This window comes from Rhinoraja longicauda, chromosome 13, assembly GCF_053455715.1.
Source record: "Rhinoraja longicauda isolate Sanriku21f chromosome 13, sRhiLon1.1, whole genome shotgun sequence".
Lineage (NCBI taxonomy): Eukaryota > Metazoa > Chordata > Chondrichthyes > Rajiformes > Arhynchobatidae > Rhinoraja > Rhinoraja longicauda.
In genome coordinates, this window is record NC_135965.1 from 33986161 (window position 1) to 33999087 (window position 12927).

A 12927-nucleotide genomic window follows, 5' to 3' on the forward strand; every position below is an offset into this window, starting at 1 on the left:
CATCCTCCCTCCCTATGAGATAGATTTAAATTTAAAAATGTGAATAACTTTAAAAATATAACACCGATTTCAATAAAACTACTTGCATTACCATTAAAGCAATGACGGTGAGTAAGGTGGGCCTAAAATTGTCGCGCTATCGTGTACCGTTTTGGCTGTAGTTCGATCACAAATAAAGAAACAAACGAGAGTTTCAGTATATAGATATTAAGTCAGCTCAGGCAGTGTTTAGGGGGTTGAGATGGAAAAAGCAGGAAATCTGGTTAAAATCTTTGCTGTGATTTGTTTCGCATTTTTTCAAAATTATACTGTTTCTATGGCAAATTCAGCGGGTCAGGCAACATCTGTAGAGGCAAAGCAATTGTCGATGTTTTGGGTCGAAAGGACTGAGAGTGTAAAGGGGGGATAGCTTGTACAAAGATATGAGGGTGAGGCTGGAGCAGGCAAGCAATAGGTGAATCCAGGTTTGGAGTGGTTGATGGCAGATGGAGCCATTGAGGGGAATGTAAGAAACTGGGTACTTGGGGGCTAGGGTAGGTTGGGATTGGTAAGAAGAGTGTGTGTGAGAGGACCACAGTGAGTAAGTGGGAGAGAGAAAGGCACTGAGGAGGAATGGTGAACCTGAAATTGGAGAATTCAATAGAAGATAGACACAAAAAGCTGGATTAACTCAGCGGGTCAGGCAGCATCTCTGGATAGGATAGTGTGTGTAGGATAGTGTTAATGTGCGGGGATCGCTGGGCGACGCGAACTTAGTGGGCCGAAAAGACCTGTTTCCGCGCTGTATCTGAAATATATGAAAAAATAATAAAATATATGAAAATATAAAAAGAATAGGTGACGTTTTGAGTCGAGACCCTTCTTCTTCAGAAGGGTCCCGACCCAAAACGTCACCTATTCTTTTTCTCCAGAGATGCTACCTGATCCGCTGAGTTACTTCAGCTTATTGTGTCTATCTCCGATTGAAACCAATATCTGCAGTTCCTTCCTACATATTGGAAAATTGAATGTTCACACCATGGGACGTTGACTATCCCAGAAGGATTATGAGGTGCTGTTCCTCTAGCTTGCATTTGATTCGCAACCCAGATCTCAAGATGGCCATGGGGTACGGAGTGCAGGTGATCGCAGAGCATTTGCTGACTGCACTTGGTCTCACTGCTGGAGAGGTGGCCACACATCGAGAGCATGGAACTCAGTTAATAAGGATGGGGGAAGTACATGTGAATGTATTCAAGAGAGAGTTAGATATAGCTCTTAAGATTAACGGAATCAAGGGATATGGGGAGAAAGCAGGAACGGGGTACTGATTTTGGATGATCAGCCATGATCATATTGAATGGCGGTGCTGGCTCGAAGGGCCAAATGGCCTACTCCTGCACCTATTTTCTATGTTTCTAATCTCTGCCTCACCTGCAAGGGCTGATTAAGTTCCTGGATGGTAACAGGAATATGTGTTGTACCTTTTACGGGTTGCATTAGGAAATGCCGGGGGAGCGAGAAGGACGAACAAACCAGGTAGTCACGAAGGGAGTGATCCCTGCAGAAAGGGATGGGAGGGAAAGACGTGACTTCTGAGGGATCATGTTGTAGCTGGTGAAAATGACAGAGAATTATGTATTAGATGATGGATACTTTGCTACCTTTTGATCTATTTATTTGGTGCTTTTCAGAAATCCAGCAATAACCTGAGAATTGGTTTGATAAATAATCCAAGCAGTGAGCCCACCAAAGAGAACACTGTCATTGCGAGAGCCGTCTGGACTGCACTGAGCACACAGAACCTGAACAATGCTAAGAACTTTATCACTAAACTAACAAAAGAAGAGACTGCAAAAGCCTTGGCAGAGGGGGCAGACATCATGGAATTTTCTGTAGGAGTAAGTATTTTTTTTCCCAGTAATGTGAACCAGGTCACCATGTCCATGCATTTTGTCTGACCTGTTGCTTGATTTTCCCTGACAACCTGTTGTGTGGTTTAAAAATGGGGACATTCCCTGTGGTCTATTTGGGTTGTGAGATGAGTGCATCTAATTACTCCTTTATACTGGCCACTTTGCCAGCAATGACACACAGGTGCAGCTCTCAATTAAAAGGAGCAGTTTGTCCCCCACCCGCCCAGTAATGCTGCCATCTACAGGCCTTTGTTGCTTGATTGCATTGAATTAGTGTGCAACATTTATTCATGAGGTGCATTTGGAATAGTCACTGACTGTTGGCTACATTGCCATTATTTAACTGTTGAAGTGATATTATTATTTCCATGAGATATTTAGAATAAATGCAGTTACAGTTCGATAAACGTTTTGTAACTTTGTCGGCTCCAGAAATTTGGCGCCTCTTTGTGTACTACCTAGGCGAGGTCTCCTGTATGATTTTTACCAGATTGTATGCAATCTTTTCAAGAGAGAATTAGATTTAACTCAGAGTTAAGGGAATCAAGGAATATGGGGAGATGATTTTGGATGATCAGCCATGATCATATTGAATGGCGGTGCTTGCTCAAAAGGCCGAATGGCCTACTCCTGCACCTATTTTCCGTTTCTATGTCTAAAAACAAAGAATTTCATTGTACCTAGTACATGTGACAATAAAGTATAATTGCATGATTGAATTGAATCAATAGAACGGCGATGAAATATTAACGAAAATGAAGGATCTTTTGATGTGTATTGGGCAAATACTAAAAGACAGTCATCATGAATGTATTACAGGAAAAGAGAAAATGCAACTGCTGCATAAGTAAGGTGACTAATAGTGGTTAAACCTTTACAGTTTTTTTGAAATCTAGTTCTAATCTTCTAGGCAGGTTATCAAGAAATCAGTGCAAAAAAGTAAAAATTATGATTTAGTTAAGTATAAGTAGCGTATTTGGAGAATGCGAGCAGTATCAAATACTGCATTGGTATTTTTAGTTTGCAGTAATGCTTACTTAAAGTTATGTATTTAACAGAACATGTACATTCTACAACTTAGCAAGTTATGTTTCTTTTTTTCTATTAATTTACCTTTGCCTGATGCTTTGCCTGACATTTTTTCATTTATCTTCCATAGGGCATGGACAATGCAGCTTTCCAAAAGATGTTTGAGAGTCTCAGTCTGGATTTCATTTTGTCCCATAGTTCTTTTTGCAAGGATGTATTAAAAATGAACAGAGGGCAGAGGGCCATCATCAGTAATGGACGAGTGAGTATTTTGTTGTTTCAACGTAAACAAAATTCACTGAGGTGATCAAATTCTTACTTGGCAGTTAGCACACCATTAAACACAGTTTTGTTCTTAAATTACCTCATGATATAGAGACCTGGACTAGAATTTTTTTTCCTGTTATTTCCTGCGTTATTCTTTTGCTCGGACTGCACCTCCAACCTCACTTTCAACACGCTGCTTAGCGACTATCTGGGAGGAGTTTAGAAGAATTCTCAAACCCGTAAAGCTCAAACGTAAACTTCTAAGGCATTTAATCTGGTGTTAGAATGGCACTTGAAGCCTCTATTTCTAGTCTCTTTCTTTTCTAATGCAAAGTTTCTTCCATTACGTTGTCACTTTATAGCTGGACTAGTTCAAATCTAACTCCTGACCACATCCAATGAATTAAAACTTTGCAGTACCTGGTCACACTCGCAATAAACCCCTCATTCGTTTTACTTCCATTCACACTAAGATCCATAGGTATTTGCACTTTTCTATAATTATTTAACTTTTTCTTAGATTATCGGTAAATTTATTCATTCGTCTCCCACTATAAATTGCCCCTATTATGTTGAATCTGACAGCAGCTGATTATGAAAATGGGATTAGGGTAGGATTAGACGTGATTGTCGATGTAGACCTCAAGGGCTAAAGAATCTGTTTTTGTGCTGAATTACTCTATTATTCTATTATAGCAAGCCCTTTAACAAACACTAGTGTCTTCTCCTACCTTGTAATCCTTCATGCATTCCCTGAACACCTGCCATGAGCTAGCAGTGATAAATAGTCACTCAAACATTACACTGCTGACTTCTGGAAATCTCAGTTCAGTTTTTTTTCCAGCCTTTCCATCTCTCATTCCTTGCCTTTATAATCACTTCTCCATTCATACTTTAAATTCCCGATGCCAAACTCCATATTTTCCCTGTGTTTTCTAATCTTTATATCGATATTTTCCTTCTCGAACAGTTCACTTCCAGCGATCCCTAAAGGTATCCGGTTGAACTTCCAGTATACACTGGAATTTAGAAGGATGAGAAGGGATCTTATCGAAACGTATAAGATTATTAAGGGGTTGGACACGTTAGAGGCAGGAAACATGTTCCCAATGTTGGGGGAGTCCAGAACAAGGGGCCACAGTTTAAGAATAAGGGGTAGGCCATTTAGAACGGAGATGAGGAAAAACATTTTCAGTCAGAGAGTTGTGAATCTGTGGAATTCTCTGCCTCAGAAGGCAGTGGAGGCCAATTCTCTGAATGCATTCAAGAGAGAGCTAGATAGAGCTCTTAAGGGTAGTGGAGTCAGGGGGTATGGGGAGAAGGCAGGAACGGGGTACTGATTGAGAATGATCAGCCATGATCACATTGAATGGCGATGCTGGCTCGAAGGGCCGAATGGCCTACTCCTGCACCTATTGTCTATTGTCTATAACTATTGTGGTGTTAAAGAAAGTTGTTTTTTTGCTGATCTTGTGAGCCCTCCAAACACCTCAATTCTGAATCTGATAGGTTTTCCATTGCTATCATTTTGCTTGGTGTGCTTCCATCTGTTGTAAAGATTTTCACAGCAAGAGTTTCTGAACTCCATCACTCTTGAAAGAAATATGACTGTCCAAAGGGAATCATTTATGCAGCTCACATTTTGCATGGAATACCAAACAAAACTGTCAGAAAGGTGAAGGATTAATCACTTTTTAATGGGGAGAATGGTCACATGTAGCAAATAGAAACTAGAAATTATAAAATAATGAACAATAATAAAAGTGCAAATCATGGCACAAAGAATTTTTTTTGGCGGGGGAAGAAAGAACTGTGAAAAGGTGAAAAGAAAAATAAACAATAATTGGAGGCTTTGGAGGGATTTATTTAAAGCTATGATTTTTGTATGGACGAATAAAATAAAATCTATTTTCCCCATTCCTATGCACTTTCCACCTATCTTCAGACCATTTAAAAAAAACTTAAGCCTTTTCATCTCAGCTCGAAGTTTCAATTGAATCTTCTTAAACAGTTGGCATTTAGGGCACAGTGATTATGTGTGATAATGCATATTAGTGGGAACTTGTATCTCAAAGTTGTCAGTAGTCATTTTTCAATGAGTATCCAAAAACGGAACGTAATTATGACTTTAAATCTTTGACAGATTGTTGGTCCACTGGAAGAAAGTGAAATCTTTAATCAGAATGACTTCCACCTGCTGGAGAGTATTGCTTTTGAGGCTGCAGAGAAGATCAAAACAAAGGTCCATATGCTATCCATTGAGGAAGATTCGTGAGTAATTTTAGTTATTTATGTTTTATAATAATTTCAGACAAGATATTTTTAAGGGATGATAAAAAATAAAATCTATTAACGTGAAAATTTGTTTTGCAATATTAATATCCATCCTCAAATTTTAATTTACTGTGAGGGATTATTGTGAAACTCACCATTGAATTGTGCCTTTTATAGAATTCCACACAACTAGATTCAAATTATTTACTTTGTTTATTGTAAAGCATGATCAAAATCAATCCATCAAAGCATAGAAAATGCAGGGTCGTAGTTTAATTAGTTTAAGTCTGTTGTGATGGAGCACTGTTGACAACAAAGAAATCTAAATGGGTTGAGATTTGCAAATTATTATAATTTTTTTTATTGTACCCAGTCCGTTTTAATAATTGCAATCCCCTACCACTGCACTATGGTGCCAAACATCTTCATTATTAAAGTTCTGACCTCCCAACATCTTCAGTATCCTGGCTCTAACTACTCATGGTCTGTTTGCAGTCATCAGCAATCTCAACAGCATAGACCTCCCTAATGTTGCAGTTGCAGTTAGGAACAAAAATAGTGGAAATAAAAATAGCAGTTAATGCAGAAATCTGAACTGAAGGAGGACTTTGAGACCTCAGGTGGGAAAGCGTTGTGACTAAGAGCCGTGGGTAATTTTGCCCAGGTGTCTGAAGGAATGCTTGTCTGCTGGCTGCTCTAGTGTTTTTGAGGAGGGTGACCAATCCAGGAGGTGGTAAAAAAAGCCCAGGAAGTGTGCAATGAATGATTAGACATAGGGGAAGGATGTGAGCGCGCAATAAATTTGAAGAGAAAATGAAACAAGAGCGGAGGGGAGACTCCCATTTTACAGATTTATTAGAACTAGCATTTTTGAGAAAAGGTATATGAAAGGCTTTTGATTTGCTAGATTGAACCTAAGAAGTCTTCACAAGGGTCAATTTTGTTTTAGTCTGATGGAGATCATTACTTCAGCTGTGAGTGAAGGAGTCTTAAAAATTTAAACTCAATTATTTTATTTCAGCATTTCAAGGCATTGACAATATGGAGCTTTGTGGAGCTTTGTGGAGATATGGTGTCCACATTAGAATTTGAACTGTGTAACAATCCATCTTGCAAATGTGGTGCATTCTCCGTCTGACATCATCCCTACAGAGGAGAGTAGTACAAGCATCTAAATGTATCGAATGTATGCTTGGTACAATTGGATGCACAAACTACTCCACTGTGGCTAATTGTTCCCACACTGAGTCTGTTGCGTTATTTGCCTAAATTGGCAATAGTGCTCAGTTCTGTGAGCACTCTTAGACTTGACTACTCAAATTGGATTTTATTTGATTATTATCTAAATCCAATTCCATATTCTCATTCGCATCCATTTCCTTCAGAAGTGTAATTTGCATAAGCCTACTGCACTTTCCAATATTGCTGGACTGTTTACTGTTGCAAGCCTTGACTGTGCCTCAGTTTTCCCACAGAATATATTAATTCAATAGAGTCGTAGAGTTGGACAACAAGGACAATAGGTGCAGGAGTAGGCCATTCGGCCCTTCGAGCCAGCACCACCATTCAATGTGATCACGGCTGATCATTCTCAATCAGTATGCCATTCCTGCCTTCTCCCCATATCCCCTGACTCCTCTATCCTTAAGAGTTCTATCCAGCTCTCTCTTGAAAGCATTCAGAGAATTAGCCTCCACTGCCTTCTGAGGCAGAGAATTCCACAGATTTACAACTCTCTGACTGAAAATGTTTTTCCTCATCTCTGTTCTAAATGGCCTACCCCTTATTCTTAAACTGTGGCCCCTGGTTCTGGACTCCCCCAACATTGGGAACATGCTTCCTGCCCCTAACGTGTCCAACCCCTTAATAATCTTATATGTTTCAATAAGATCCCCTCTCACCCTTCTAAATTCCAGTGTATACAAGCCTAGCCGCTCCAGTCTTTCAACATACGAGCTACAAAGGAAACAAGCTCTTCAGCCCACCTTGTCCATGCTGACCAAGTTGGTAGACTGGACTAGTCTCATTTGCCTGCATTTGGCCTGTTGCCCTCAAAACATTTTCCTCTACAATGTATTACCTCATACTTCTTGGTACTAAATATAATCTGCAAAGCCTGTCCATTCAGACATTTTATCTTTGTATTATTGCTCACCTTACTATTGAGTAAACTTCCAGGCTTTATACTTTTTGCAAATTAGTAAATTTTATCTTTAATTTATGCAAAAAATGGTCCACCGTCGACCCTGTCCTTCAGAATAGCAATTTACCTATTGTTTTCTCTCTTTAAGCCAGTTTCCTTATCTATGCCCCTCATGTTGCTTTCATTCCGTGTGCCTCTACATACCAGATTACATCCATTGCATTGCCTTCATCATCATGATTCTTCTCCACAGGCCCCTCACTCCTAACCGAGCCAGTACTTCCTCCATCTGTATCTTTTTTTCACCTTGATTTTCAGTGATGGCTACAGACTATTGAAATGCCTTGCCTACTTAAATGCCCTTGCCATTTTATTATTTTGTTTGCTCCAACATTATGAGCACTGTCACAATCGCATGCTTAGAATGTGAATTTAATTATCTTGAAGATCAGATGATGAAAAATTCTGGGCATAATTTCCACTTTCCTAAATATAGCTGTGTGTGTGTGTGTGTGTGTGTGTGCACCAATAAAATGATACATGGCACAATTCTGTTGCAAGCAACTATTAAGATAAGGTACACCGATCAGCCAAAACATTATGACCACTGACAGGCGAAGTGAATAACATTGATTACAATGGCACCTGTCAAGGGGTGGGATATATTAGGCAGCAAGTGAACAGTCAGTTCTTGAAGTTGATGTGTTGGATGCAGGAGAAATGGGCAGGATTAAAGACCTGAGCAACTTTGACAAGGGCCAAATTGTTATGGCCAGACGACTGGGTCAGAACATCTCTGAAATGGCAAGGCTTGTAGGGTGCTCCCAGTCAGTAGTGGTGAGTACCTACCGACAGTGGTCCAAGGAGGGACAAATCACAAACCAATGACATGTTGTTGGGTGCCCAAGGCTCATTGATGCGCGAGGGCAACTAAGGCTATCCCATCTGGTCCGAACCGACAGAAGGTCTACTGTGGCACGTCACAGAAAATGTTAATGGTGGTCACGAGTGGAATGTGTCACAATACACAGTGCATCGCACCCTGCTGCATATGGTGCTGCACACGGAGGACCAACAGCATATTAGGCAGGTGGTCATAATGTTTTGGCTGATCGGTGTATATTACCTATGTTAAAATATTCAAACAGAAAAGGAAAAAAAGCAGCAATGGAACTAAGGTGCCTATTAATGGGGAGGCGGGGAAGGTAGGATAATTTTTTTGATGGCAAAGATCATTGAATTGAAATATCAATTAACAACTGCAGGAGGAAGAATCAAGAGTGCTTAATTGTCATATGTACCGGCAAGGGGGCAATGAAATTCTTACTCGTGAATTCTTAGTTCGTGAGTTGGTTGATAAAAGGCAGCACTATCAGGTGTAATTATTTTCATTTGCTGAAATTGGAGCAAAAAATGTAAAATGAAGCAAATGTACATAGATAATGTATATCCCATGGTGAATCAAAAATCAGGCTGAGGATGTGCATTGGTTCTGGAAGTTACATTCCACAAAATGCAAGCATGACCATTTAACATTACAGACTGGAGCCCTCACAAGAAATCGAGATTTTATTTCAAATAGATGTGGCTGCTCTTGTGATTTTTGAAGCCAACGGGTGTGGCATATTTTCGAATTTAGTCATACAATCCAACCACGATTTGGATAATTATTTGAGCTTCTGCCATTGCTTTGGCTTCACTAGAATCTGTCTTTCTTTGAATTTTTTTGGTCCTTGAATAAAGTCAGACACTGCCCAATCTACAGTAGTATAGCTGTGTTTTGCATCTTATAAAAATTGCTTTATACCCACATTTTATTCACAGAACTTTTACACTGGCTTTAATAAATGTTTGTGTTTTGATTCTAGATAGCAAGGCTGTTAGGATCAGGGAACCCTGGCTGACAAAGGTTATTGAGGCTCTGGTCAGGATTAAGAGGGAGGCATATTTCAGACATATGCATCTGGGATCAAGTGGATCCTTTGAGGAGTGCAAGGGACGGGGTTGTACACCGAAGAAAATAAAGAGGACAAAAAGGGGGGGCATGAGGTATCCTCGACAGATAAGATTTCTATAAATGAATATATGTTCTATATATATTAAAAGGGAAAAGTGCAATGAGGAAGGTCCTTAGGGAAAAGTGCAATGAGGAAGGTCCTTTTAAGGATCAGTGTGATTTTCTCTGTGTGGAGTCACAAAGGACGGTCAAGATCTTAAAGGAAGACTCTAAGGAACTCAAGGAAGAGAACAGCAAAGACATCAACATTACAAAAGAGGAAGTGTTAGTGATCGTGACCAAATGTGTCCTCCGGCATTAGAAAGCAAAGGAAGAGATTGTTAGGGTCCTGACGGAGTTTTTTTAATCTTCCTTAGCTGAGGTAACCAACATTAGGAGGACTACCGTTGAGTCTTTATTTAAGAAAGCTTCCAAGGCCGCTAAGTCTAATATCAGTGATGGAAAAGTTATTGGAGGGAATTCTGAGAGGCAAATCTATCTGCATTTGACCAGGCAAGCACTTATTAGGGATAGTTGGCCAGGCCATGTGTGAGAGATCATGTCTCATGAATTTAATTGAGTTTTTGAAAAGGTGAACAAGACGATTGACATGAGTAAGATGGTAAACATTAACTACATGAACTTTAAGCAAAGCTTTTCGAGCCAGCACCTTCATTCAATGTGATCATGGCTGATCAACTAAAATCAGTACACCGCTCCTGCTTTTTCCCCATTCCCCTTTAGCCCTAAGAGCTAAATCTAACTCTCCCTTGAAAACATCCAGTGAATTAGCCTCCACTGCTGTATGTGGCAGGGAATTCCACAGATTCACAACTCTTGGTGAAGAAATTTTTCATTTTCTCAGTCGTAAATGGCCTACCCCTTATTCTTAGACTGTGACCCCTGGTTCTGGATGGTCCCAACATCAGGAACACGAGATGCTGCCTGTTCCACTGAGTTACTCCAGCATTTTGTGTCTACCTTCGATTTAAACCAGCATCTGCAGTTCTTTCCCACACAGTAGATCGAAAGGGCTTGTTTTTGTACTATTTGCATCTGTGCTGAGTATAAATTTTCTCTTAACTGCAGAATGTTTTTGTACAATTGTAATTGCCCATTTAAAGACAAGTTGAACGTTTTATGGATAACATTTAGGAGACTTGTGCAAAACCCATTCATTGTTTATCTAGATGGTGCCTTCCAAATGATTAATTGCAATGTTTATCTTCAATTACAGAGTCCCTTTCATTTTTTTAAAAATTGAGATAATTATTCTTAATTATTTGCTTGCAGTGTTTAAAATGCTTGTGAATTGGGAAATTAAAATAATATTATATTGATAAGGAATCTCCACAAATGGATCAAATCTCAACAAGGGGTTGCCAATTAAATAGCTTTCGGACTTCATTTGACAATTACATTAATTAATCACATTTCTCCCCCAGTGCTAGTGATCTAATAATGAAAGTGGACTCTCTATTGTCATCCAAGTCCAAAGGAGAAGCACGAGTAGACCTCCAGTTCTTTGAGGAACGACTCAGGTGAGTAGCAAGTGGACAGTTATGAATTGTTATTCTGTACCTCATATTTTGCTCAGCTCGATGTCAGTGGCTATTTATTTTTATCAAATTATTTCCGATGAATGAATGAGGTTTTTTTACCAGTATCTCTGTTTACTAGTGCTGTTAAATTACGACCAAAAGAAGATCAGGTCTACTTTGAAGTGACAGCTATAACTGACCCTGTAACGAGAGACGCTCAGCGGCTTTCCCCGTTCCTGCTGGTGAGTCATATTGGTTATGTCACATTGAAGTTTTCCCTATCTGTTCTGCTGTGTCCTTCAGTGTTCATCACCTTGTCTTTTCCATCCATTACAGAAACTATTGTCATTAGGAATTTCTGCATCATGTGTAGGTTAATGCTTAATTTAAAAGAAAACTCATTTGAGAATACTCAGCGCAGCAGTACACTGGCTTTAACAGTATCTATTAAACCTGGTTGGAGTTGGCTATTTTGCAACAGCAATCAAGGAGAGTATGGCTTTGGGCAAGGAATAGGAAAAATGAGCAGATGCTTTAATGTCAAATCTTTTTGTGTCTGTCAGCAAAGTCAGTGGTTTCAACTTTAGCAAATCATCTCTTGTTTAGAAGCTAATGTGCTGAAGAAAGCATTAATTTTGGACTGTTGCAGTCATTGTAGACAGCAATTATTAAATTAAACTTTATCGGTCGCATGCTTCAGTATACCGTGACTACTGTGCTTAATCTGTAGCCGACTCTGGTCATTATTTACTTTGAGTCCGTATTTGTTTCTACTTATTGAGGCACAGAAAACACCCGGTTATGGTAATATTTACAGATTTGTAAATTATTTGAAGGCAGAGTTTCTAGCATAGGCACATCTGCCTTAAAAGGAGGTGAATGAGAAACAATTTAAAACAAAACAGCAAGGGCAGGGAGCTTGTAAATTGAACAACAACTCGTAACAAGAAAACTTGGATTTACCATGGTTGTGGGAGACCAGGTATGAAAAACAGATGATAAGAAGCATGGTGAAACATTGTCTGATAGCAGCTGCCCCACAGAACCAGAGATCCGTGTTAGATCCTGACCTCGGGAATTGTCTGTGTGGAGTTGTACGTTCTGCATGTAATCTCATGGGTTTCCTCCCACATCCCAAAGACGTGTGAGGTTAACTGGCTTCTGCAAATTGCCCCTAGTATGTAGGGAATGAATGAGAGTGGGATAACAGAGCTCGTGTGAACGGATGATCAGCAAGGACTCGGTGGGCCAAAGGGTCTGTTTCCATGCTGTATCTTTCAATCAACTATAGATCTCTCCAAAATAATGAATAAGATTGAATAAATGAAATTTTACACTTGTCCTTTTGAATGCAAAATCTTTATTGGGCAAATAATATTACTGTCCAAAATTCTTGTTCAGAATAGGAATTTAATTTTCTTGCCTACTTCAAAGGTATATCATATTAACCTAACTAGTTATGCTGTGGAGAGATAAATGTCTGCAGTAGTTTAGTTTAGAGATACAGCACGTAAACAGGCCCTTCGGTCACCGAGTCCGTACCAACCAGCGATCCCCACACATTAACACTATCCTACACACACTGGGGACAATTTACACATACACCAAGCCATTTAACCTACATACTTGTACGTCTTTGGAGTGTGGGAGGAAACCAAAGATCTCGGAGAAAACCCACACGGTCAGGGGGAGAACGTACAAACTACGTACAGACAGCACCCGTAGTCGGGATCGAACCCGAGTCTCAGGCACTGCAAGCGCTCTAAGGCAGCAACTCTACCA

The 12927-nt window shown here is 39.7% G+C and overlaps 1 protein-coding gene across 2 annotated transcripts in view; it reads left to right on the forward strand.

Annotated features, from left to right (window-relative positions):
- Positions 1-12927, forward strand: part of uggt1 (UDP-glucose glycoprotein glucosyltransferase 1) — a 103727-nt gene that overhangs the window by 48482 nt on the left and 42318 nt on the right. For both annotated transcript variants that reach the window (XM_078410756.1, XM_078410757.1), the window contains 5 exons: positions 1674-1880; positions 3055-3186; positions 5335-5462; positions 11050-11145; positions 11285-11387. In XM_078410756.1, the coding sequence (XP_078266882.1) occupies positions 1674-1880; positions 3055-3186; positions 5335-5462; positions 11050-11145; positions 11285-11387 (666 nt within the window). The remainder of the gene's footprint in view (positions 1-1673; positions 1881-3054; positions 3187-5334; positions 5463-11049; positions 11146-11284; positions 11388-12927) is intronic.